A 25703-nucleotide genomic window follows, 5' to 3' on the forward strand; every position below is an offset into this window, starting at 1 on the left:
AAGGGGTTTCTGTACGGCACAACATGGCGGCCGCCACATGGCCGCCGCCATTTTGGCCGAGGTACAGCCGTACGGCGTAGTGCAGGTGGGAAAAGGGGGGCTTCGCTCCCGGCGCCTCTCGCTTGCCTCGTCGGCGCAGCTGGGCGTCCGCCTCTCGACGAGCCGCTCGGTCAGTGGCAGCCAAGCCGTAAAAGGCGTCTCCGAGTGGGGCGGGCATGGTGGAGGGGGTTACTCTCACGGGGAACGAGGGGCGGGGCTGGGCCGGCTCCGTACAACACGATGGCGGCGCCCATTCATTACATCTTTCCTAGGTATACGTGTCACGGGACGCGCCCGTCGGCTCTCTGCGCAAGGAGCGGAGCCCTCACACTCTTCGACACTCTCCAGCCCCGGCCCCACACCCGGCTCGCTGTCTCCTCGCGCTCAGTTTTGCCTCTCTGTACGGCAACATGGCAGCTCCCTGGTCTGCAGACAGCCCTGCGTCGCTCCGAGCTGTGACAATACACAGGCAGCCAATCGGCGCGGAGGCCGGCGGCGAGCGGCCCTCCCATTGGCCGGGAGGGGAGCGTCACGCCAGCAGCCGCGCAGGGCCGCGCCGGGAGTGAGTGTCGGCGGCGGCCGCAGCCTTGGCGGGGCCGCCATGGACGCAGGTGGGTCCCGGGTGGGCCTTGCCCGCGGCGCGGCGGCCGCGCTTCCCCTCGGGATTCCCCGGCCCGGCTCAGCCTAGCGGCCGCTCCAGACCCGCGGCTCCCCGGCGCGGCCTCCCCGACGGGCGGCGAGGAAGGCGCCGCTTTCCGCCCTGGGCACGGCCCTGGTGGGGCCGGGGCCCAGCCGCCCCCCGCGGTGGGGAGAAGGGGAAGGCGTGGGCTGCGTGGCCGCGGGGGTGGGCCGGAGCCGGGTGGCGAGTCCCTCCTGCCCTGCCCAGCCCCGCTGCTGCCGTCGTTCCTCGAAAGCTCGGAGCTCTGCTGCCAGGTCGGGTCTGCCCGGGCGGAGAGCGGTGACAGGGCTGGTGTCGCTGTGCCCCGCTCCCCATGTGGGCTCGAGGGGCGAGAAGGCAGCTTGGGGGTAAGAAGGTGACTTTCGAGGGGTGAGAAGGTGTCGTCGGGGGATAAGAAGGCGACTCAGCCACTCATCACCCTCACAGAGGGCTCTAGCAAAGCTGTTTGTGGAAGAGATTTTGGTTTCGTGCGGGGTAAAGTAAAAATAAGTGTTTGGCACTTGCGTTGGGACCTGCTTCCCTCCAGCCTTAGCGTAGTAGCCTCCGCAGAGATAAAGTGTTGTTCCCTAATAACAAACGCTTCCCTGCGCGTCGTGGGCTCCTCCTCCGCAACGCCGAGCACGGGTGTGCCGGGGATCTGTGGCTCCTGTCCCTCCTGAGGACTGTCCTGACTTGTTTTGGCCTTCGTGCCGCGGTTGTCAGCGTGGTCCGGCTGAGAGCGTCCCGGAGCGTCCTCGGATGCAGTGTCACACCTGGGGACCGGACGCTGAGGGAACTTGCACCCCCTGGTCCGTGAGGTGTGTTTGCTTTCCCTTGATGTGAGCCGTGCAAGGGAAGGAAAACTTTGCTGTGGTGGCTGGATCTCCTCCGTGAGAGGAGGAGAATCTCTGGGCTCAAGCCCCTTCGTGTCCAGCCCTGTTCCTGAGATTGTCGGGGAGCTGACAACAAAACTTGGAACTGTTTGCTCCAGGCCTTCAAGAAAGTATCCCATTTCAGTAGCCTGGCTTTCCTCTCAGTCTGTCTTGTAACTCCTCATTAGTGCTCAGATAATCAGGATTTGTCATGTTTGAAAGAGCTTAGGGGAAAGAAAAGATCTAATCTTTCTTCTGCAAAGGGCAGAAAAGAGGATTTGAGCTGTTTGGTGTTTTCCAGCAATTCGTTTTACTAAAGTGGTGGTAAATTTACCACCTAGTCTTCTTGACTATCTGTGAAATGTTCCACATCAAACTGCGTTCCTCCTTTGCCTTGGGTGTGGTACCTGTACAGCTAAAGGAGAGGTCATCCAGCTCATTTCTGATCCTTTTGTTGCACCTGAGTTGGAGGCTAAAGGATATGGGGGGTTGTGAGAGCCAGGCCTTTTCAGAGAATGGAGAAGCCCCAAGACCAGTATGGGAAGGGATGTATGCCAAAGCCTGGCTTTCCTTCAGTGCCACGCTCCAAAGCTTGGCTTCAGTATCTTGTGGGAGAAGTTCTTCAGCAGGCAGACTGGCCAAGGTGGTTGGTGCTGGGAAAATCACCTGCCGTGTTTCTGTTTGAGTCATCCGAGCCTTCGCTTGTTGTTACTTGTTTCCCAAAGGGAAACAATCGGCTTTGTTTGTGGTGCTGGAGATGAAGTTAGGTCCCTCACAGAGCTGTCCAGGGTCTGGCCTCCAGCACATTTGCAAACTGACAGCAGCACTCAGGGGCTGCTCCCAGTGCCCAGCTGTGCCTCTGGGTGTGTTTGCTACAAGTTAGAATAATGTTTCTATCTCCAGTGTTTCATTGTGCTGATTAAGACTGTGAGAAATGAGGGAGTTTCATCTTCTACCCTAATTCTGTGTATTTAGAGAGTTGTTCTTGTGTTGAGATGATGAAACAGCTCTCCTATGAGGAAAGGCTGGGAGAGGTGGGGGTGTTCAGCCTGGAGAAGAGAAGGCTCCGGGGAGACATGAGAGCCCCTTCCAGTCCTAAAGGGGCTCCAGGACAGCTGGAGAGCAACTCTGGCCAAGGGCCTGGAGTGCCACCACTTCCCACTGCCAGAGGGCATACTGAGATGGTATGTTGGGAATGAATGTTTCCCTGTGAGTTTGGGGAGGCCCTGGCACAATTGCCCAGAGAAGCCATGGCTGCCCCATCCCTGGAATAGTTCCGGGGTTGGATGGGGCTTAGAGCATCCTGGTCTATTGGAAGGTGTTCCTGCCCATGGCAGGGGGTGGAATGAGATGAGCCTTAAGGTTCCTTCCAGCCCAAACCATTCTGGGATTCTGTTGTGGCATGTACAATGCTTTGCCTTTCCTGCTGAGACTTTCTGGGATGAGGTGTTCTGCAGATGCCATTGACGGTGTGCCCATGGGGCAGTGATCCGGCCAGCCTCCCCTCATTCCCAGTGTGTGCAATGCTCCTGGAAAGCGAGGCTGCCTTTCTCAGGGTGAGCTGTGCAGGGCTGACACTCTGCTTTTTAACCATAAAACCGTGTGAAGTTGAGCTGTCGTGTTTTGATGTGCAGAGACTGCACGTCCTTCTCTGTGGAAACTGCTGCTCCACTGTCCTGGATACTCAGAGGTCGGTAATTAAAATAGACCGAGGGCTTTCTGAAGGTGAAGTTTTGGAGCACTGCCTGAGAAATGTGCTGATCTCACCCAGCTTCTGCAGCTCTGAGAGGAGCAGCTTCAAACAGGATTTCAGCTTGGTGAATTTCCAGATGTATTGCTCTTCTTTATCTCTGGCTATAAGAAGGAGAGAAAGGCTCCTGTGCAGTCTGTGATGTTCTTTGTGCCCTGCTTGAATTGTTTGGGTCTCACTGGCTGGTGTTTAGCCCATCTGGACAATAGCACAATAGATGGACTTTGGAAAAGTGCTGGAGCATATGAAGGTGGAGGCTTGTAAAGGAAACATGCAGTGACCTCAACCCTTGTGGGGAGTTTACTGTTCTCATTACAATGTCCTTGATACTAACTGGGAGCAACCGCTGGTATTTTCTTGCCTGTGAAGGGGAAACCTGAACTCCTGTATTTAGTAGTTGTACCTTTTCAACTATTTTCCCCCCAAATCCCAACACAAATGTCTGACCATCTTTTTGGGATGCACAGCTGGACACACAGGACCTTGTACAGGTGTTGGGCATTCAGCTGAAGGGCTGCAAGCCTGGGACTCTCCTTCCTGTTGTGCAGTGTCATGACATATGCTGCATTCCCTGAACACCTGGCTGGTCCCCCTCTGTGTGCTGACCCCTTCTTCAAGCTTTGGTGGAAAGGAAAAGACTCTAGCAGCTCCTTTCCAGCTGCTGATCCTTGCTGTGAAGTGTCCAGTTGCAAATCTGTCTTTGCTAAAGATCTGGTGCCCTGCAAACTGTGCAGTTGCAGAGGTTGTGATATTTGAGCAGGTCAGGAAATGTTGCTGGGAAGGAGGAGGAAGGATTGTGGATAGCTTGATGTTTGAGTTGGATACATGGCAGGCTTAAGAACTGTCAAACCATAGAATATTCCTTGGAGCTTTAAAACCTTCCTGAGAACTTCAGAACTTATGTTAAGATCATATCAGTTACCTTTTCAAATCTGGACATTTGCAAGTTTGGGTAGTAGATGGGAAAGAAATCCTTCATTTCCCTGCTAAAGTTTGTTAGAGAAGACTGCAGCAGTAATTTGTTAGGATATTTCTGTGCAGGCAGAATTGTTTTGCTTAGCTTGCTGAATAATCACATCATGGGGTGGCAATAGGAACATGTGACCTGTGCAATCCTAAAAGTGCCTGGAACAGTCTTAAAGACTAATTCATACAAGGAACATGCTTTAAATCTTGTGGGCTGAAGTAAAGGCAGTCTGATTCAAAATTTGATTTAGGAGCCTGTTGTCATCTCTATTGCTGGGGTTCCTGCTTAAACAGTAGTTGGTCTTAGTGGTGGTATCTGCTCAAGTGTTTTCTTGGACATTGGGAATTGGAATTCCAGGTCAAGGAACCCAGATTAGAAGGCTGAGATACTTCAGGAGGCCAAAGTGCCTTGAGTAACAGCAGGTTACTCTGTAGAAGTCAAAAGTGAGGCGTGCCCCATGGAGAGGGGTGGTTATTTTAGAGAATGGGGCTGACAGGAGCTTGTGGCCATGGACTCCTTTGTCCTGCCTTAAATTCACATCACGTTACCACAGATTCTATTGCATTTGCTGTGACAGATGTTTTCAATCTTTAACAGTTACAAAACATTCTGCTTTAAATTTTAGAGATGGTTTGTTACAGAATTGGTGCCTGTAAAATCATGTGGGTCTTTTCCAGAATTCCCAGGCTACTTTAAAGTCTGTGTTTCCAAACACAGATCTAGTGGAGCACAGCTCATTCAACTCCCCTGGTTTTTCCTCCCTGTTGTTTATACCCTGTACACAACAGCTTAAGATGCCCTGATCCAAGGGCAGCCTGGGTTGCTGAGTTGTCATGGCCTTGGAAGGGGATGGATTTTTAGGTATTGATGGATGGCATGCTGTGAAGGGAGCCAGCAAAATAGACAAAAGTTTTGCCTGTCACCTTTGCATGAGCGCATCTGCACAGCTCTGTGTTCCTCACATTGTGGTGACACCTTAAAGACTTCTGCTGGGTTTGGCGCCTCTTGAGGAGGGACTGAGCAAGATTTACTTCCCACCTTAAGGTGATCTGTCTTTTGTGTCTGTCTTTTCCCCTCAAAATTTATATTCTCTGCAAGATGATTTTAACCACTTTGCTAGATGGAAAAGAGGCCCTTAACATCAATGCTGTCACTGATGGTGCCTGTTCTGGGATATGGTGTAGCTGCCAGGTGAAGTTTTAGATGTTTTCTGCCCCAGGCAGAACCTGAAGCTGGCCTAACCTGGAAATCCAGCTGCTTTTCTGCCTGTGGAGCAGCTGGGAGCATGCCAGGGATAGGTCACTTCTGTGCCTCCCAGAGCTGATGGGTGCAGGGCACTGGGACCATTTCCTGCCAGCCCAGGGGCTTTGGGGGTGGGTGGGAGTCACTGGGCCACAGCAGCTCTGATTCTGTAGCTTTGTCTGGTTTTAAAAACAAAAGAAAAGCTATCAAAGACCTGTGATTTCTCCTTTCTCTTTCCAGCTACTCTTACCTACGACACCCTCAGGTTTGAATATGAAGACTTCCCTGAGACCAAAGAGCCTGTTTGGATCCTTGGCCGGAAATACAGTGTTTTTACAGGTATTTTGTGTGCACAGTGCAATGTTTTAAGGTTCCAGAGGACTTTGTTAGTGTTGCAGTTGGGTTTTAGCTGCCACGCTTCTGTCTGTCTGGCCATTTCTGGAATACTTTTGTGTGAAAAGTTACCATATGGAAATTGTTGGGCCATGTCATGAGGGCAGGATTGTGGAGGGAGGGTCTAGAAGGATGGTTTGCTGGTTCATAATTTGCCTGTGGCCATAGTGTCTTTGAGTTGATTGCAGCTATTCTGGGGGAGAAAGGAAGTGCTTTGTGCACAGCAGTACTGCCCTGTTCCTCAGGCAGACTCTGCCTCTCTGGGCCTGCAGACTGTGAGGAGCAGAATCCTGTGGGAGGGTGAGTGGGATGTGGATTTAGCTGTCTTGGTGCCCCCTCATGTGTGTGCTTTTCCATGCTGAACACTTTGCAGAGAAGGAAGAGATCCTGTTGGATGTGACCTCTCGACTTTGGTTCACCTACAGAAAGAACTTCCCAGCTATTGGTATGTAGTCTGGAGGAGTCTGAAGACATCCTGGAAATGATCATAATCCGGTTATCCTTAATAAACCAGTCCTCACAAACGTGACATCATTTCCATTCATAAGAGTCTGAAATGTGCTTCATCTAGTTGATAAGACAGACTTTTTGTTTACCTGATAATGAGAATTCCTCATCTCCTTTGGTAGGAGGGATAGCAGTGGTTTTTAAAAGGACACGAGGAGGAGTTGGGGAAGTCTGCTCTTTTTTTAGGCAACATGGGAGGATTTTTGTACTTCATCACATCCTACATTAGTCTAGTGTGAAATATTATTGAATTATGGTCTTGGGCTTGAAGTGGATTAAAATGATGAAACACAGAGAATGATACAGAAAATGCTGCCTTTGTGCATCTGCTCCAGACTCTGCATGGGGGTTTTGCTTGTCTAGGGGGAGTTAGGTGCCTGAAGTGTCTGTTAAACACAGGAGCTGTAGTGATAGGAGTAATATTTCCCAGGGAACTCCAAGGAGGATGTCTTGGTTCCTTAAGGTATTCTGCATGGCCTCTTCTGGGGTTTGGGTTTGCTGTGCTGGGTGCAAGCAGTATCAGAGGAGATGTAAGAGCAGGTAAATGAGACTCCAAGGCCTACCCATGTCCCCCTTCTGTCACTTGTCATCCCCAGCAATCAGTGGGAAAGGAACATGGCTCAGGTTTGGAAAAGAAACTTCTTCTAACTGGTCCTTCTGGCTTGTGCTGTTCTTTCTTGGCTGGGAAGTCCTCTGCCTCACAAGCTCTGAGACATCTTTGATGCAGTTTAATCCCTTTAAATTCACATTTGTGCATCATAGTTAAACATATGTTTGAGAACAAAGGGTTAGCACATGTTTAACTGGTTCACAGACACAATTTTGGTGTCCTTGGGAGTCATTAAAGGCTGTGGGGTGAAGACAGACCCCATTTTCTGAGTAATTTTTCATTTACACTGTAGATATGATCTGCATGTCATATCCAGTAAACCTTTTTCAGTATTTTTTCTCCCAGTCATCCCTGTTACTATTTTTCCCTTCCCTCTGCTAGCCCTCTTAATTATTGTAAGGGGTAGGGAACTGTCTAATGCTAATTTTGTAAAGCATTATCACTTTTGGAATTTGCATGTGCTATGAATTACTGCTGAAATTATAGAAGACAACTGGTAGCCATTGTGAAGCTGATTAAATACTCCTCCAGATGATTTTTCTCCTTGTTCAGGACCAAAAGAAGAAAGCAGCATTACAAAGACTTGCAGAAACTGTGCCCAGGCACAGATTACCTACTGTGATCACACTGAACATTTCATCTCTGTTATTTGTAGTAGCAGCCAGAGCTGCAGTGGAGGAGCAGCAGTTTCCTTTGGAAGGTCTGTCAGGGAAACGCTTTCAGCCTTGTGTCCTTTGTCTTAAACTTTCCAGCATGAGCTGATATCCAGCTTTCTCCAGCAATATGTAGGTTGTGTCTTTATTTCACTGCTTGGGTAGGTTTTTTTTTTTGGCTGGTGCCTTGTTTTTTTCTGGCCTGGCTACATTGTTCACTTTGAAATGGTATTTGTAGCCACTTCTGATGTGGGAATGCCCTGGGACTGGTTTGTTCTGCATGATGAGTTGCCTTCTCAAGATGAGCCTTACAAGAGTCATCTTTGACAAACACCCTCTTGTAGAAATGTGTCTGATTTGGGCTGGGAGTCTGCATCCAGGCTCAAGGGCTATTATCCTGAGAAATTTAGCTCTCTTTTGGGTTGTTTGGATTTACCTTTTGGATTTTTTCCCCTTTCAGTTAGTGTTAGAGGAGTTTATTTATTTGTTTTTGACGGATGCCACTAAGTTACTCATCAATAATCACATTTTTGGTTCTCAGTCTTGGGTGTGTGAGCTAAGCTAGCCCTCATTCCCTGCCTCGTTTCTTGGTGAACTGCTGCCCATTCATTCTTCTCCCTCTTGGCAATGTCTCCCCATTCATTCCCTGTTTATTTTCCATTCTTGTTTCCAGGAGGAACCGGTCCCACCTCTGACACGGGCTGGGGCTGCATGCTGCGCTGTGGCCAGATGATCTTTGCTCAGGCCTTGGTCTGCAGGCATTTGGGAAGAGGTAAACCAGTGCACAGCCCACACTGTGACTTCCAGGGCCATGTGCTCCCATGAGTGCAATACTTGGAGGAACAGAGATAACAAGGACACAGATGGGAAATGCTGAGGGCTCTATTTTTCCTCACTCTTCTCAAGTTCAGGGCTACTGAAAGAATAGTCTTCTTGGAACTCTCTGGGGATGCTTGAATTTTCTCATTTTATATTTGTTTATTTGCTTTTCCATGGGTGATGGTACTTTATCCCAACTGTAAGAGAGTTTTCTGTTATTTTAAAATTAGCCCTTTGCTGTTGGGAATGCCTCAGATGCTTATAGTAATGTGACAATGTTGACAATTGAGTTGGTCAATAGACAGGAAGGAAATTGCAGCTTGCTGCAGACTCTGGTTTCTAATAAATACCATGTTTATTTCATATATCCCTTGTCTGTCCTAGACTGGAGATGGATAAAAGGGAAGAGGCAGATGGATAATTACTTCAATGTTCTTAATGCCTTCATTGACAAAAAAGACAGCTACTACTCCATTCACCAGATAGGTAAGAAGAAAGAAATGCTCAGATGTAGCAAATGGGCTAAGGGAGGCTCTCACCTTGATACAAACTTCCCTGAAAAATCAGAAGCAGCCTGTTCTAGTGTTTCCTGTGGGGTGAACAGAACTCAGCTCATAGGGGTGGTCTAGTGATCAAACACTGGGTAAAGCTTCTTCTGAGGCAACATTGCCCTTTGAACTTCTGTGCTGCTGCATTTTGAGGAAAAGATTTGCTCTGCAGTCCTTCAGGATGTGCTTCTCACCCCCATGAAACATTAAATACTGCTGATTCAATTAAGTTTCCAAGTGAGAGTTCTTCTCTATTAAATACAAACCTGATTAGGAAGGGATGCAGTGTGGGTGAAATTATTGACTACATTATTATGTTTTTTTGTTGTGATGCAGCCCAGATGGGAGTCGGGGAGGGAAAATCCATAGGCCAGTGGTACGGACCAAACACGGTTGCGCAGGTACTCAAGTAAGTGCTGCCCTTTTCCTTTTCTCTGTTCAGTCAGGCTGTGGGGCTGGTTGGTGTGTGGTACCTCTGAGCTGACAGGGTTCTGCCTGGCTTAGGAGCATGGGCTGCCTTTAATAACTCCCTCCCTCCTCTCACCAATCTCCCCTTGTGTCGGTAGATGAGCAGGTGGCTCCCTGGAATAGGCTGGAATTGCCTAACAGGAGCTTTCCCAGGTCAAAGCACATTTCATAGCACAATGGATAACAGCAGTCTCTCCTAAGCCAGTTTCTCCTCTCTGCTATACCACCATCTTTGCCTTGTAGTTGTACTAATCCTTCATTACTTGTTTTTCATTTTCCTCTAGAAAACTTGCAACTTTTGATACATGGAGTTCCCTGGCAGTACACATAGCCATGGACAACACAGTGGTGATGGAAGAAATCCGTAAGTGTCACATGGAGGTAGAATGTGGTATATCCTGGGCAGCAAGATCCCAGAAAAAAATCTGGAGAGCACAACAAGCATGAAGTATGTGTTCTGTCTTTGAGAAATTGCTCCCTGTGAAAGTGGTGAGGCCCTGGCACAGATTGCCCAGAGAAGCTGTGGCTGCCCCATCCCTGGAAGTGTCTAAAGCCAGGTTGGATGGAGCTTGGAGCAGTCTGGGATAGTGGAAGGTGTCCCTGCCCATGGCAGGGGAAGGAATGAGATGGGCTTTAAGGTCCTTCCAACCCCAATCATTCTGGGATTCTTTGGTATGTTACAATTAAAGGCAAAGTATGCAGTGTTGAGACATTTTAAAGTCAAACCAAGTGTCATACATACAACTGAAGGTATGTGCTGATGCCCTTGGCTTAAACAAAGGCCAGTTTTAAAACAGAAATTGTATTATCTTTCATCTTTAGCCTGCAAATATCACTTCTAGAGCTGAAGCATGCTGGCTACGAGGCTTGAGTGTGCTGCAGGCTGTGTCTGTCTGGCGCTGGCTATTCAGCACTGATGCTGCTTCAAATGACACATCCGTACGACTTGTCTTGGGCAGGGATGTGTGTGCTTCTTTACCTAAAATGTGGATCATAATGTACCTGTTCAGGGCCTGAAAGTCACTGTGTGAATGGGTCTGATGTGTTACATGTTTGTAGGTTTGTGTTTGATACTTTGTGCCCCGAACATTGTGGATAATAATAATGTTGTTTCATACATCTGTTAATTCCATCACTGATAGGGTTCAGCCAAAGGTTCACAGGAAATGCCTTTTGTTACTGCAATGAAGAAACATAAATCTTTATCCCTTCTCTGTCAGTGTTCCATGAGTCAGCTGGGCCTGAGATGGAGGAGAATCCAAGACAGTTAAAGCCAGTACCTGTCAACAGCAGCTGCAGCAGGAGAAGTGTCATGTCAGATCTGTTGCAATATGTTTGCAGTAAATGGTTTGGATCCAGCTGGGAAGCTTTAGGCAGGTTCTGCTCTGCTGTGGCACCACAGAACTGCAAAGTCTCCCAGATAGCAAGGTGTATTTAGCCTGTGCCAAGCTCTCTGCTGCTTAAACTGCAGGTAAATATGTTCATACATGGCACAGGATTGCCACATGCTTTGCCTGATGAGGAAACCTGCAGTGACACCCCCTTCAGCAACAGCCCTGGCTTGGCAGCTGGTCAGATCATCTGGACAGGCGGGCTACTGCAACGAAAAATCTGCTTTAACAGGAGAAATTGCTACAAATAATGACTTTGAGTTTCCCCAGGGCCTCTGGTAACTCTGTCTGTGCATGGGATGCACACATACACCTTCCCTTTCCTTGAGGAACAGTATATGGAGGAACTGCTAACATCTGTGAAGGTTGTGACTCCTCCTGAGGCTTTAGATCAAAGTCCTATTTCTTCTAAATTTGAGTGTAATACTGTCCTCACTCAGCTGGGTTTGAATCCCTCAGTGGTGAACAAATACCCAGCTGAAAGTGCAAATGGCTGGTGATTAAGGTGTTTGTTTACATCATGTCCTACCTGCTAGGGTGTCCTGGCATTCAGTTTAGGCTGGGAATAAATTAAGAGTCTCTGTAATTCTGTCCAACTGCCTTGGCTTCATGATTCTTTAATCATGCTGTGGGTTTCTTTGGGGTTTGGGTTGTTGTTTTGGTTTTTGTTTTTCACATGCCCAGCAAGTAATTAAATTGGCCAGTGAGACAGATAGGCTTGGAGCTGTTTCTGGACCAGAATTTACATAATCTGGGTGCATTACAGCCTGGCTATGTGTTTGTCAAGCCTTTAGGATGAGGATGCAGAGAGCTTATGTCATGTCTATGCCCTAAGGAGTTCTGCTGCCCCATATCTTAGAGGCAGAGCTCATGCTGAAATTGCAGAATTTAATGACCATATTGCTTTAGATCTGTAAAGTAGCTTGTGAATGATCCCAAATAAAATTTATGAAGGTTTTTGTGACCTTTAGGAAAGTTATAACTGCTCTAGACAGATACCATGTCTGTATCTTGCTACAGAAATTACAGGTGAAAATTTCCTGTGTTAACTCACAATGCTGTCCTCACTCAGTTCATTCCTATCCTCTGTGAACTCCTCTGGAGTTGGACACTCCAGAACTTTCCTCTTTCTACCTATAGGCTTTGTGAATTCAGGACAGTTGTCTGACCTGCTAATCAACTCATTTGTTGGCACAGGTGGTTGCTGCTCATATTTCAGGAAGAATTTGCATTTTTGCGGTCCAGTGAGTACAAGGTGCTTGGTGTGAGCTCAGCTGAGGCTGAGCCCTGTAGCAGCCATGCACACACACATCACACAACCCCAACACTCGACCTCTTCAAGCTTTTCATGGCTTTAAGTGCTGTAGGCTTTTGGTAAAGAGCAGTTGTTGATGACAACATTCAGAGGAATGACTCAAGGTCTGGAAAAGGAGTCCTGATGCTTTGTGCTCCTGTTCCCTTTCCCCAGGGAGGTTGTGCCAGTCCAGCGTGCCATGTGCTGGAGCTGCAGCATGCCCTGCCTTGGAGTCAGATGTGCTCTACAATGGGTGCCCAGAGGACATGGGGCTCAGAGAGAGGCTCACCCTGTGGAAACCACTGGTGCTGCTGATACCTCTCCGCCTCGGGCTCACAGAGATCAATGAAGCCTATATTGAAACACTAAAGGTAGGGAATCTGAAGCTGAATTCCTGCTGGGGTGATGCTTAAGGATCCTGTTGTGAATTAAGTAATTACTCAGAAGTCATTGCAAAAAAAAAGTGTTTAGAGACAATCCTTGTCAGAGGTCAGGATATAGGTTCTTGTAAGCTGCAGTCAGGAAAATGGGGGGCTTGAGGGGTTGGGCCTTTTTTGGATGGGATATTTCTTTTTCTTTTGAGGATCTTACTTCACAGCTTAAATCTCAGTCCCTCTTTGTGTGCAGATGGTACCAACCTGCTGAAGCCTTTGTTCAGCACAACTTGGTGGTAACCTGAGTGTTAGTTAATACAGTGTTGCACACTCCCTGTGGCTCTGATGCTGAAGTTTGTGCTGCAGACTGAGGTTAAGAGCTGTCAGGTGGTTGCAGGCTGGAGTATTGAGAAGCTGCAGAATTTAGGGTGTGCATAAGACAGAGGGTACAATGCTAGCAAGCTCTGAGCTTGGATAAGAGACTTCCAGATTCAAATTTGTGGGAGGTTACTTCCCTTAACTCAGTACATATAATGCTTGGCTGCTCCAGGTGGATAAGGAACTTAAACTGTTTCCTGTATGATTGTTCCCTCCTGAGAGCACTATTGCAATCTGATGACAGCTCCAGGGATCAGCAGAGCCAGGACTTGCCCATACCAAGTCCTGGAGTAGTGCAGCTTCTTTCATTTGGTCCACCTGTCTACTCCTGTCAGCACTTAAAAGTGCTTTTGAGCTGCTTCCATGTTCCTAGAAAGCCCTGTGTTGTAGCCTGATGGAGATTTTCTCCAGAAATGGCTGGTTTTGCTACTAGAGTTGCTTATTTTCCACGTCCCTGTCCATCTTTCCCACTGCATTTCTGGATGTTTGCCTTTGTTCCCACCTGCTGTTTCACTGTCTGTCAGCTGTGTGTTTTCTGTGTTGCTTTTCCAGCACTGCTTCATGATGCCCCAGTCCCTGGGAGTGATCGGAGGGAAGCCAAACAGTGCTCACTACTTCATTGGCTATGTAGGTGAGTGCCCAGAGGACTGCTAAGACTGTCCAAAGAATCTCCCCCATGGCTAAAAAATGCTTGTGGGGTGGTATAGTTCTCCTGTTTAGCCTGTGGTGCATGCTGCAGGGTTCTGCTTTCCTGCTGGAAGCATAGAAGGCTGCCATGGGCTGAACCTCTCACCTGAGTGATGCAGATTTGAACAGTGGCCATAAATTTCCACTGCATAACACTAATTGGGTCTGTGGGGAGCATAGAGCCTGCTTCCTGCATTTGGAGCTGACCTCCCTCTGTGGCTTGAATGGATTTAACTATTTTTTAGGTGTTCCTCAAACCCTACAAACTCTTATTAATCTCCTCCTTCCCTCTGGTTTCCTCTCTGCCAGAGACTTCAGGTTATTTGTGCTTTAGATTTCTTGGGTCTATTTGAGCTCTACCCAGGAAGGGATGAGCAGGAGCAATACCCAAATAGTGCCTGTGCCTCAATCCCAGGATGTCACAGTGGAGTGGCCACTGTGGTTGTGCTGGCAGCTGTGCCTGGCTGAGAAGCATTTGGGAAAGTGGCTGAAAGCAAAATGTTCCTGGAATGTGGATTCCTCTTGTGTGGTTATTAGAGCTGGCTTGGCCATTGCTCTTCCTCCTCTTTCACCACTTGTCAACTTCTGGCATGGTTCTTCCTGTTGATGTGTCCCTGCCTTTCTGCCCAGGTGAGGAACTCATTTACCTGGATCCCCACACCACGCAGCCGGTGGTGGAGCCCAGCGACAGCGGCTGCCTCCCTGACGAAAGCTTCCACTGCCAGCACCCTCCGTGCAGGATGAGCATCGCCGAGCTCGACCCCTCCATTGCCGTGGTGTGTCCTGTTCCCCCTGTTCCCCATCACCCCAGGAGCAGTGCTGGGGGCCCTCTGTACCACAGGGAGCTGGCAGAAGCAGTGCTGATGGGCTGGGTACTCTGCAGTGCTCTCAGCAAGTGCTGCCCTGGGTTTTGGTGACACTGGTAAAGCAGCTCCTCACAGAGAGTGGCTTGTCCCAGGGAAGTCCCCCTTGCATGGCAGTTAAATACCATTCCTCATGGAGCAGTGCATTCTCTCAGGTTAAGGTTGCGCTTTGATTCCAGCCTTTTAAGGGGCAGATCTGAATCCATTCCTGAATACATATGATGATGCACCATGGCTTGTTTTCTGTTGAAGCTGAGATGCCTGCCCTGTGTTTCCATAGGGTTTTCCTTCTGCAGTAAAGAAAAAATTGATGATTCCAGCACTTGGATAGCCTGGTCACATCAAGCCTTTGGAGCGTTTAGTTTAACAGGGCATGTGAGGCACGTTTTTAAAGCAAGGAGTAGTAACTCTTCCCAGTTCTGATCATGTTGCTTACATGGTGTTGATACAGGGCCTTAAGTCCAAAATAATCTAAAATATAGAAAGTCTTTTTCTTTTCTTTTTTTTTCTTTTCTTTTTTTTTGTTTTTTTTTTTTTGTTTTGTGGTTTTTGTTTTTGTTTTGTTTTGTTTTTCTTCCCCAGGGCTTTTTCTGCAACACAGAGGCAGATTTTAATGACTGGTGCCAGCAAATCAAAAAGGTTTGTGTTTATAGATCTGGTCAGACATTGGAACAGGCTGCCCAGGGAGGTGGTGGAGTCCCCATCCCAGGAAATGTTCAAAATGCATGTGCATGTGGCACTTGGGGACATAGTTTAGGGGTGATGTTGGCAGTGCTGGGGGAATGGTTGGACTTGAAAATCTTGGACTTACTTTCCAGTTTCCCTCTCTCTCTCTGATTCTCTGTCCCTGAGCAAGGAATATCAAGTACTGTTTTGTTTCCAAACCACTGCACAGAGACCATATTCTCTGCAGCATTGACTCCATTTTAAGCACATTAAAATAGTTTAATAAACTACCCAAAGGAGCATAGCTCTGAAATCCTGTTGATGATGTGATTCAAAAGCTTTGAAAAACATTTTTCCAGCTACAGTGAAGTCCCAACAGATCATTATTATCCCTGAAGTGCACCAGCAGTGCAGAGCTGTTGGTTCTCATGGCTCTGCTCTGTCTCCACAGCTGTCCCTGGTCAGAGGAGCGCTGCCCATGTTTGAGCTGGTGGAACACCAGCCCTCACACTTCTCCAACCCTGACGTCCTGAATCTCACACCAGGTGAGGCCACACAGAGAGGGAGAGCTGAGGGTGAGCCAGTCCCTCTGGGTTTCTGGGAATCATGTGGAATTACATAATGACTTCTAGTATGTCCCTGTTCCACCTGGAATTTAACCTGGAGCTCTTGGGTCAGTTGATGTAGTTCTTCAGCTTTCAGCTACAGGTCTGCAGATCCCACAGTGTCTCAGGATGATTTTTAGAACGATCTGTGGATGGTGATGATGATGAGCAAAAGGACAAACAAGCTCACAGGCTGTCATGGCAGTGTGACTCTGGTTTCTGAAGGGATGCTTGGAGGAATCAAAAGTGTCCAGTGAAAAGGCTGAAAACAGTTTGTAGGTAACGAAAATGCTTCAGGACAGGCCTGGTCACACTTAGTTGCAGCATAAGGCACTCCTTCCTGGCATGTACCACTACCAGTGGGAAAAAGGACAAGTGCTGGGCATTAATCTTGCCTGTCAGGCTCTGCTTATCACATTAATAACATGAGCAAACAGTGCAGGAGATAAAGCCATTGCCTGCTTCTGCCAAGAGCAGTAAGTGTGTGTGGGCAAGCCTACCCTGTAACCAGGCATTGGGCGGCCTCCTGGCAACCTGCACCCTGCACTTCTAGTCTCCCTCTCTCTCTCTCTGCCCTCCTTCCTTTAAAGCTTTCATTATCACTCTGTCCTTTGCTGTTAAGAGTGCTCAATTCCCTTAAACTGTCAGTTGATCCTTGCCTTAAATGTCCTTAATGATGTCTTTCCTACTCTTAAAAATGTTTTTATAATGGACTACTTGTCCTTCTCCCTCATCCCTGGCTGCAGAGCCTCTCCCATCTACCAAGGCCATTTAATTTCTGTTAGTCCTGTCTCACTAGAAGGAGTAATTGAACTTTGAGCCCCTTTCAGGGCCTAAATGGGTTGCAAGAAAGCTGTAGAGGGTACACAGTATCAGGACAAGTGGGAATGTCTTCCCCCTGCTAGAGGGCAGGGATTAACAGGATATTGAAAAGAAATACCCTGTGAGAGAGGTGGGACCCTGGCACAGTTGCCCAGAGAAGCTGTGGCTGCCCCATCCCTGGAAGTGTCCAAGACTAGGTTGGACAGGGTTTGGAGCAGCCTGGGATAGTGGAAGGTGTCCCTGCCCATGGCAGGGGGGCAGGACTGGATGATCTTTAAGGTCCCCTCCAACCCAAACCATGCTGGGATTCTGTAACTGTCCAGCCTGAAGTAATAAAGGTTACTCCTTTACTTCCCCCTGTGTTAAAGTTGCTTCCTTCCTCTTTAAATGTGAGCTCCTTCTTCACCATATAGTTTGAAGGGTGGAGAGGTGGGATCAACTAGTGAACTGTACTAGTTACTTTTAATAGAGTGCATATTGTAATTCCATTCTTTAACAGTTGCACCAAAAACAACTATAGCAGAAACAATTCTCTGATACATGGGGGTAAATGTATCTCTTAATTGGGACAGAAATCTTTTCTGGGTATTAGTCCAGACCTGGGCAAGTTCTCCTGTTTTGAGCCTCCTGAGGCAGAACAATCTCCTGCTAACGCAGAGCTGGGGCACAGGAAGGTTGTACAAAACAGTGGCAGCAGAAGCATGTTTGGATCTGTGAAAGATGACGTGCTTCTGTGCTCCATGTAATTTTCTCCAGTGCATTTTCCATAGCACTGGCATGTTCTTATCCTCCTCAGAGCCCTCACTTGGGTTTGTCACTGAGTCTTGGAACTTGTAGGCACTTGGCACTCAAAACTGTAATGCCCTCCAGCTGCTAGTCTCTGTGCTGAAAGTCACAGCATCCCACTGAGGCAGCGCTTTCTTTTTCTCTTCCAGACTCCTCTGATGCCGACAGATTGGAAAGGTTCTTTGACTCGGAAGATGAAGACTTTGAAATCCTGTCCCTTTGAAAACAAATAGGAAACTGACTCTGCAAATTTGTGTATGTGTGGGGAGAAGGGGGGAGGGAAGCTCCTTCGAGAGCCTGGGGCTACCGGTTTTCATAGGCGCTTGCTGCCATCCCTGCCTCCCGTCCATCCTGGCATTCCGTGCAGCCTCGGAGCGGAGCGCGCAGTGTCTGCAGTGGGATGAAGAACCAAGAGAGTCTTACAGCCTTACTGGCTGCAGTTGGAATTTCTCAGCAGCAAAAAGTTGCTGGAAGTGGATGCAGTGGTGCTTAGGAGTTCAAAGCCTATCTGTTGCATCAGCAGGTCAGCTGGGCCTTCTGGGGGAGGCATGGAAATCGTTAGAGCGCTGAATCCTTTCATGGGGACTCCCCTCTGAAGCTTAAGTAGAGCCCACCCATCATTTAGCAGGAGAAACATCCAGTTTCTGCCTTTAGCAGCTTCCCTTCTCACTGGCCAACCTGGACTGCAGCTCACAATGCCAGGGAACAGCAGCCACATCCCACAGACAGCTGTGAAGGCTCCGGAGTGCAGGTCCCTACAGTACAACTCCTGTTGATGCTCTGCAGGACACTCAGCACTACCTCTCCTGTTCACACCCTATGGAAAGGGAATTGAGGGAACTTCTAAGTGACTGGGAATTCAAAAAGTAAAGTGTGGAGCAGTGCTGTGCTGCTGGGGAGCATCTCAATCCCAGTTTAAATAATAGAAGGAATGGAAGAATAGAAAATGCGTGTGTTAAGTGAGTCAATCCATGTGCTTCTACAGTGGAATAGTCTCTACAGCAAGTACCTTCGGGAAAGCTGCTTTGAACAGAAAACTGAATTCAACAGCCCTGGAAAAAAAGAGTCCAGAGCTGGGAGAGCTGAAACAGGGCAGCAGAGATCTGCCAGGCATGTTGCCAGGCTTCTTCTGCTTGTCCCCCAGTGTGCTGGTATGGCGACTAGGGAGTGGTGTTGTCCTGCCAAAAACCCAAGCTGTAAAACCTCTTGAGGTGCCCTGGGTGGATTGGTCAATACCTCCTCCAGCTACTCCTGTCAGACATTCCCTTTCCAAAGCAGAAGAGGTGCCTGAAGGTCGAGTAGGTTTCCGAGCTGTGTCAGTACCTTGCCTCTGCCAGCTCCCCTCCCTGTGGAGTGTGCCCAGAGGTGCTGTAGGAGCTAACCTGGAGAAACCTCTGTCAGGTAACCATCCCAAGAGCAGAATGCCTTGAAAAGATTCAAATATACTGGAAATTTTAGCTATTTTAAGATGGTAGCTCTGCCCATGGCCCTTTACCACAGAGTGAAAGTTAAGTCATGGAGGAGAGCTGTCTCCATGCACACTGCAAGGGAAGTTGCTGCCGTAGTTTCCTTGGTGCATGCTGCACACTTCAACCCTGTTTACAAGGCTTTGGTTTGTGCATTCAGGCTTGGAACCTGTCAGATGATGGTGGTATGCCCAAGTGTGGTACCACCAGGCTAGAAATGACCTGTTTCCCCCGTGACTGACCTACTGATGCTCTAATTGTCCTTGCAATACCCGAAAGCAGAGGTTTGAACTGGGAACCACAATGCTTCTGTCACTAAATTATTATTTGCTGCTTTCTGCCTGCTTCTCCTCTTTTCTCTTGTAGTCAGGGGAAGAGGCAGCAGAGGAAGTGGGGCTGTGCTCCATTCATCTGCTTTCAATTTCTATCTGAATAAACAGATCTAAAATCTTTGCCTGTCCTGATGTCCTTGCACACATTGAAGGCAGTGGTGGGTAGTATGCAGTACCCCACTGGAGTCCAGGGTGTAGAGGGGCTCCAAGGGAGCTGGAGAAGGACTTTGGACAAGGGCCTGGAGGGACAGGACAAGGGGAAATGGCTTCCCACTGCCAGAGGGCAGGGTGAGATGGAATACTGGGAACAAATTCTTCCCTCAGAGGGTGGTGTGACCCTGGCAGAGGTTGCCCAGAGAAGCTGTGGCTGCCCCATTCCTGAAGTGTCCAAGGCCAGGCTGGACAGGAATTGGAGCAACCTGGGATAGTGGAAGGTGTCCCTGCCCATGGAAAAATGATCCTTAAGATTCCTTTCCAACAAAAATTTGTGTAGAACACAAATTCTACTGTTTATTTCATGTTCATGGTTTTATGTTTTAAGGACAGCTCTGCCAGACAAGATTTTACCTGAGTGTTGACACAACCTCAGTAACAGAGCTAAGCTCAGATCTTTAACAGGTATTTCTGGCTTTTCAGTGTGTTGTCTTGTCCCAGTGTTACTGTCAGGGCCTGAGGCAGCATTTGCAGGGGCTCACCTCCTTCACCAGTGCTGGGCAGCTGTGGAGGGAAGGCAACAGCTTTTGCCATTGTAGCTGATGTTTGTATTAGCAATTTTGTTCTAAATATTTAACTTCCTCTCCCTGCTCATGAATCAGTTCAGTCTGCCTCTCTGAGTTAGAAAGTCTGTGGAGATCAGAGCAGTCCACCATACTGGAAGGTGAGTCACCCATCCAGCAGAGACCTGAACTCTCCTGGCCATGCCCATCTCTCAGTGCCCTTTGCCAATGATTAATGTTCCAGTTTGTTCTGGTGAATCAGGTGATTCATAGCTGGTCTCATTTCAAACTGCACTGGGATGTGTGCAAGAGCCACAAGTGACTATTCCTCTCATCTTGGCCAGTCTAATATAATTTATGTGCCACTTGTCCTCCAAACTCGCCTTGCTATGAGCTCATCCATCTTTCAGGCTCTTGCCTGCTCACAGCTGTCCAGCACTGCATAGCTGGGGCGAAAGCTTGAATTCACCTCTTTCTTTTTTCCACAGCTCTAGCAAACAGCTTTCCTTGGATTTAGTGCCTGAACTGTAGCACTTGCACCTCCCACATATCCTTCTACAAGATAAATGATCATACTGAGAAAAAAAAATGCCCTGTGCCAAATGCTTAAGAGAATAATTTATTAGCAAGTCCTCTACAAACTGGTTTGAGCATGGGGGATGCATTTACTAGATCAGAAACACAGCAATTCCTTAAAAATGGGACCTGTCTGTGTCCAGGGATGGCCCTGGGCTCCACACCTACATCTTCACTCCACGACTAGAGCTGGAACAGGATCTCCTGCTTGGGAGAGGGAGGTTTTGACAAGGATATTTGATACTTGTGGCATACTCATTTAAAAAATGCAGAAGGGACTATGCAGGATGGAAGGGAGGAGCAGGTAACAGCAAGGACATCAGCAGCATGTTGGACCCAGAAGAATGCACAGGATCTAAACTGTAGCTGCTGGTATGTCACAGTCATCCAAGTGCAGAAGACCCAAGGAAGTGACCTTTCCCTTATTCTTTTAGACCTGTATGAAGTTTCATTTCCAGAGTTCTCCCAAAGGTTTATTCTGAACCTCCTGCATAGTTTCTTCTGCAATGGACCTGATTTCTCTGTGCAAGTCTTCAATGCTCTTTGAAGCATCCACTGTCTGTTTCCAAGACAACAAAAATACAGGATAGGTAACAGAGAATACAGAAATGTGTTACTGGACACCAATAAATGAGAAAAACCTTGTTAACATCTGCTTATCCCCCCAATACTCAGTTTTTACTCTTCCTGAGTAGTGAAATGAGCCAATTACACCTCCTCTCTGCAGTTTCTGGAGGGGATTTGGGAGAAATCAGTATATGTAGGAACAGACATTTAAGTAGATGTGAGGGTGGGTGAAGGGAAACAGAAGAAGCTGCTGCTGCATGTTGTTTGCTGGCAGTCTCCACGGTGTGTGACACAGGCAGGTAAGATAGGGATTCATCTCAGGTGCAAAAAGAGCTGACCAGGTTCTCCTGGAACAGGGAAGTGCCCTCTCTGCCACATCTCACAGTGCCCTTGGCTGGTCCCCAACATGTCCCACTGAGCAGAAGTGGGAAGGGGCAGCACAGGGATGTGACAGGCAAAATCTGGGAGCTGTCACTAGACACCCCCACCTCAGGCCATGACCAGCCCATTAGAGTTAATTCCTTACCTTCCAGTTTAGGGTCTTGTCCTTCATAAGGCAATAGAAGGACTGAAGAACTTTCTCTTGGAAGGAGCTGGTCTCGTAACGTTCATGTCCAAAGTTCCCTCGTTCTGCTGCTTCTTCTGGGCTTAACTGAAGGAACAGGATCAGGTCTGGCTTTGGGAGTCCAACATCAGGCTGTTTGCACCAGTCCAGGCAGAAGTTCTGTCCCAAGCAAAGACAACCGAGTTTGAGGTGAGACACAAAGACAGGAAAGCAGCAGGTTGGCTGGAGAGTGAGGTGGGAAAGGAATAGCCAAGGACAGCAGGAATTGCAACCCAAAACACTCAGCACAGGCTACAACCTGACAAGACGATATCCCTGCTTACCCTGTGGGAATTGTCCTGGTCATATGGGGATGAGCAGGTTTTGTCAGGTGTTCAGCACTTCTTGTGCCTATTTAAGTTGCAGAGAGTGAAAGCTCTTCATGCCTCTTCTGCAGATCCCATCTGAGCTCTACCAAGGTACATTCTGAGCCTCCACTCAGACATTACCACTCCAAAACTTGCTCAGTCCAAAAGAAAGCTGCTCCCAAACAGAACCACCACACAGCTGCAATGCAGATCTCTCTGAGTCCATGTAGGCTCATTTCCAATACTCATGTACTCAGGAATTTCAGCCCAGACACAACAGATGCAGTTTTCCAGCTTTTGGATTTTGTTGACAGGTCTGAAGACTTTCATCAGGGCTCATGAATCCATGATATGGGTGAGACTACAGAGTCCACTTACTGCTCATCCACATCTTAAATCCCTCTAAAAGGAGCTGGCACATCTGCCCTCCAGTTTCTCCCCAGATGTTCTGTATCCTGGTAGTCTGGGTATTTTGTGGATGTATGTGCAGTGGGTTTTTTCAATCCCATGAGGCAGTAAGAGAAGCTGGAAGTACCACAACATCTTGGGTGTGAGCTCTGGCAGCCAGTAGATTTTTATGTTAGGTATGGGCATCAACATCTCCCTTTCTTCTAGGAATCATTCTTGAGTGAAAAGCATGCCAAACTCCATTCTTTTAAGAAGCAGAGGAGGTCCCTTCCAGCAGCAAAGGATGCCATCCCTGCTTCCCAATGGCTGAGCCCTGCAGGTCACCAGCTACATTCAAAGAAATGTGGACACTTTTAAGACACCCTTTTTCCCCCACCAGAAAGTAGCAGAACATTCCTTGCTGTGCCCATGTGGATTTGGGATCATTATTTTGGGGTGACTCAGCTCATGTTACACATGCTGGTTCTTAATTTGGGGCTTTTGCAGACACCTGATTAGCACCTAAATGCTTCAATGCATCTGTCTCAGGGTTAAGCCCCAAGCTACACAATGTCCAGGAAAGCAGGAGGGTGGAAGAAGATGCAAGTAGGAGATCCTGGGGGCCCAGGATCTCCTCAGTCCTTCCAGGAAGCAGGGAAAGGCTTGGGCAAGAATGAATGTAGGCCACAGCTGGTGCTGCAGGCATGGCTGGAGCATCTGTCAGCACAGGATACTCTTAGAGGATTGATGACTGCTCAGCAGGAATGGGACACATCTGAAGGAGCGGGAGAAGAGGGCCTGTGCAGAATGGCTGAAAGGGAGGCTGACAGAGCTGACTTGTTCTGAAAGCAGAGACAGGCCAAAAGGCACAACTGGAAATCCAGAAATTCAGGCTAAGTGAAGAAAATCCCTTTTACTCTGAAAGTGAGCAGAGAACACAGAAAGGAATGGATGTACATCCCTGAAGATAATCAAACCTTGGCTGGATGTAGGCTCAAGCAGCCTGCTTATGTCAGCCCTGCTGGAGGCTGGGCTTTGTGAATTCCACAGGTCCCTTCTGATGTACATGCTTCTGCTCTGCAAATGTGTGGGCCAGCAGCCTGAGCAAGTACAGAGAGTCTTTAATAAACTCCCAGAATCACTCTCCAGAGTCACACAGGTCAGCTTCCAGTCCAGCATTCTGTCCAAAGTTTTTTTTTGTCTTACAAGAAGTCAGCAAACAAGTTTCTCTGCTTGTTCTGGGGAAGGGCAGACCCATGTTAATATCTGAGCTGAAACTTCCATCCCTCATTTCCAATCCTCATTTCCCAGAAGAAGAATGGCCCCTGGGCCATTCAGACCAACAACCTCTACCTGGAGCTGTTTCCTCAAACAGAGAGGGACAGGGGCTGCTGCAGGTCTCACTCACCTCTTTGGCACTTGTGAAGGCCACTCCAGAGAAGGCATATCTGTCAACCACAACCGTGATCCCTTGATGTAGTTTCTCTTTCATCATTGGTCTGAAACCATGTGGGAAATAAAATAATAAAGTTGCATTCCATTAGTGACAGAAATGAAAAGAGTTCATCTAAAACTGCAAGTATGTTGTCATTAAGGGAGATCACTGGCAGGGACAGCTGTGATGCAGATGGCAGGTGAAGTGCTGTTTGTATTCTTCATCAGGCATTGACCAAATACCCTTTCATGACACCCAAACTCAGGGTGCCAAGCACTAGGCACTGCTCTAGACAGCTCCAGGACTTACAGGCAAGATCACAGATGAGCTATATTGACATGGACAGTTTAGTCCTCCTCCCTTTTTACGTGGTGCAGTAGATTTTGTAATAAACTCTGCCACCTTTATTCATGATAGTTCTTCTTAGAGCTCACTCATCTGCCTTTTGTTGTCCCAGCTCAACTGGCACTGCCACTACAGCAGAGCCAGCAAAGCTTTTCTGTAATATGAGAACATTTTGAAATCTGTATTTCCAGGTAACAGGAACAGCCAACACTGATTTCCTCACATCCACACACAGACTTTGTGACTAAAGCAAGCACAGCCAGTTATGGCTGAACATAGCCTGTGGCTACAGGAAAAATTTGGGCACAATTCCTTAAGCACTGTCACTCACAAGGACTGTCTGGTGAAGCAAGACATCTTCAGGGGAGAGAGTAAATTCACATTCTAAGCTAGTTCATTCTCAGCTCCCCAATTTTTTAATCCAGTACAGCACAGGAGTTGGAAATAAGACACTAATGATTAAAAAAAAAAAAAACACAAAAACAACGAACTGTAGGATCTGATCCAAGATTACAAGGGCTGAGTTACATGGGATATTGGGAGGAAACTGTTCCCTGAGAGGGTGGTTAGGCCTGGCACAGGTTGGCCAGAGAAGCTGTGGCTGCCCCATCCCTGGAAGTGTTCAAGACCAGGTTGGAAGGGGCTTGGAGCAAGCTGGGCTAGTGGAAGGTGTCCCTGACCATGGTAAAGGGGTGGAACTGGCTGGGCTTTAAGGTCCCTCCTAAGCCAAACCATTCTGTGACTCTGTAAGTCCAAAGCTGTAAGAGCCCTTAAGACACCATTTCCAGCCCGTTTTCCTGTCTAAACAGGATCACATTCTTGTACCTTCTGTACCCACTGCAAGCTCAAACCCCGTGGGATTCAACACAAGACATCTTTCTTTTACAACTGAACAAACATCATCTTTACACGTGTTCCCAGCGGTTGGCAGAGAAGAGCAGGTGAATGGTGTGGTCCTCCAGGTTCTTCTCCCTCCCCAGGTAGGAGCTGATCAGCTGCCCAATCTCAGTGGTTCTTTCTGTAGGAAAGAGGGAAGATACAAAGGCTGTCCTAAATTGCTCTTCCCAGATGGGTGTCCATCTGTCTGGGGGGGTCTGTCTGTCACGGATGGGAGACTGGTCTGACCAGGGCAGGGTCTATTCTGTCTGTCATGGATGGGGCGAGGTCAGTCCATCCAGGGTGGTAGTCTGTCTGTCCAAGGTGAGGGGGATGTTTATTTGTCACAGGCGGGAGAAGGTCAGTCCGTAAGGGGCTGGGGATCTACCCGCCTGTGACAGGCTGGGGAGAGGCGGTCGGTCTATCCAGGACGAGAGTCTATCTGTCTGTCCGGGATGGGTCTATCGGTCAGGGCTGGGGGCGGTCCCTCTGTCCCGACGTGGGGGTCAGCCCGGAGCTGGGGTGCTCCGCGAGAGCTGCCGGACGGCACCCAGCCGTCCCTCCCCGGGGCTCACCCCAGCCGTACCGTACCCGGGAAGCGGAGGAGGTCGGCGCGGTGCCCGGCGTTCCTCAGGGCCTCCACGAGCCGCCGGCCCTGCGTGCTCTTCCCGGCGCGGTCCACGCCCTCCAGCACGATCA

The 25703-nt window shown here is 48.4% G+C and overlaps 2 protein-coding genes across 5 annotated transcripts; one reads left to right on the plus strand and one right to left on the minus strand.

The window, feature by feature from the left end:
- Positions 1–566: 566 nt before the first annotated feature.
- Positions 567–21133, plus strand: ATG4B (autophagy related 4B cysteine peptidase). Of its 4 annotated transcripts, none has more exons than XM_033516852.1 (14): positions 567–650; positions 5769–5867; positions 6295–6366; positions 8365–8463; positions 8895–8996; positions 9395–9467; positions 9811–9890; positions 12386–12582; positions 13516–13594; positions 14281–14426; positions 15096–15152; positions 15631–15724; positions 17542–17647; positions 20395–21133. In XM_033516852.1, exons 1-13 carry the CDS (start codon positions 641–643, stop codon positions 17613–17615), a joined length of 1182 nt encoding a protein of 393 aa, XP_033372743.1. In that variant the 5' UTR covers positions 567–640; the 3' UTR covers positions 17616–17647; positions 20395–21133. The 4 variants fall into 4 exon arrangements, with proteins under 4 accessions (XP_033372743.1, XP_033372741.1, XP_015493208.1 ...); XM_033516850.1 differs by lacking the exon at positions 20395–21133 and adding an exon at positions 17760–19310; XM_015637722.3 differs by lacking the exon at positions 20395–21133 and having other exon boundaries at positions 17542–19310.
- DTYMK (deoxythymidylate kinase) lies at positions 19662–25701 on the minus strand (the record flags this gene model as incomplete). Its single annotated transcript, XM_015637074.2, has 5 exons — positions 19662–19907; positions 21576–21773; positions 23757–23847; positions 25038–25146; positions 25596–25701. Coding segments are annotated over 5 exons (618 nt in total), but the record flags the coding sequence as incomplete, so codon positions are not given.
- Between the last annotated feature and the right edge of the window lie 2 nt (positions 25702–25703).

Source organism: Parus major, chromosome 9 (assembly GCF_001522545.3).
Source record: "Parus major isolate Abel chromosome 9, Parus_major1.1, whole genome shotgun sequence".
In the NCBI taxonomy this organism is placed as follows: Eukaryota; Metazoa; Chordata; class Aves; order Passeriformes; family Paridae; genus Parus; species Parus major.

Bases quoted from the DNA above. Each gene is read 5' to 3' on its own strand.
- ATG4B (XM_033516852.1), top strand. The intron at 8,464-8,894 runs GTAAACCAGTGC...TGTCTGTCCTAG, and splicing joins CTGCAGGCATTTGGGAAGAG to ACTGGAGATGGATAAAAGGG. The intron at 9,891-12,385 runs GTAAGTGTCACA...CCCTTTCCCCAG, and splicing joins AGTGGTGATGGAAGAAATCC to GGAGGTTGTGCCAGTCCAGC.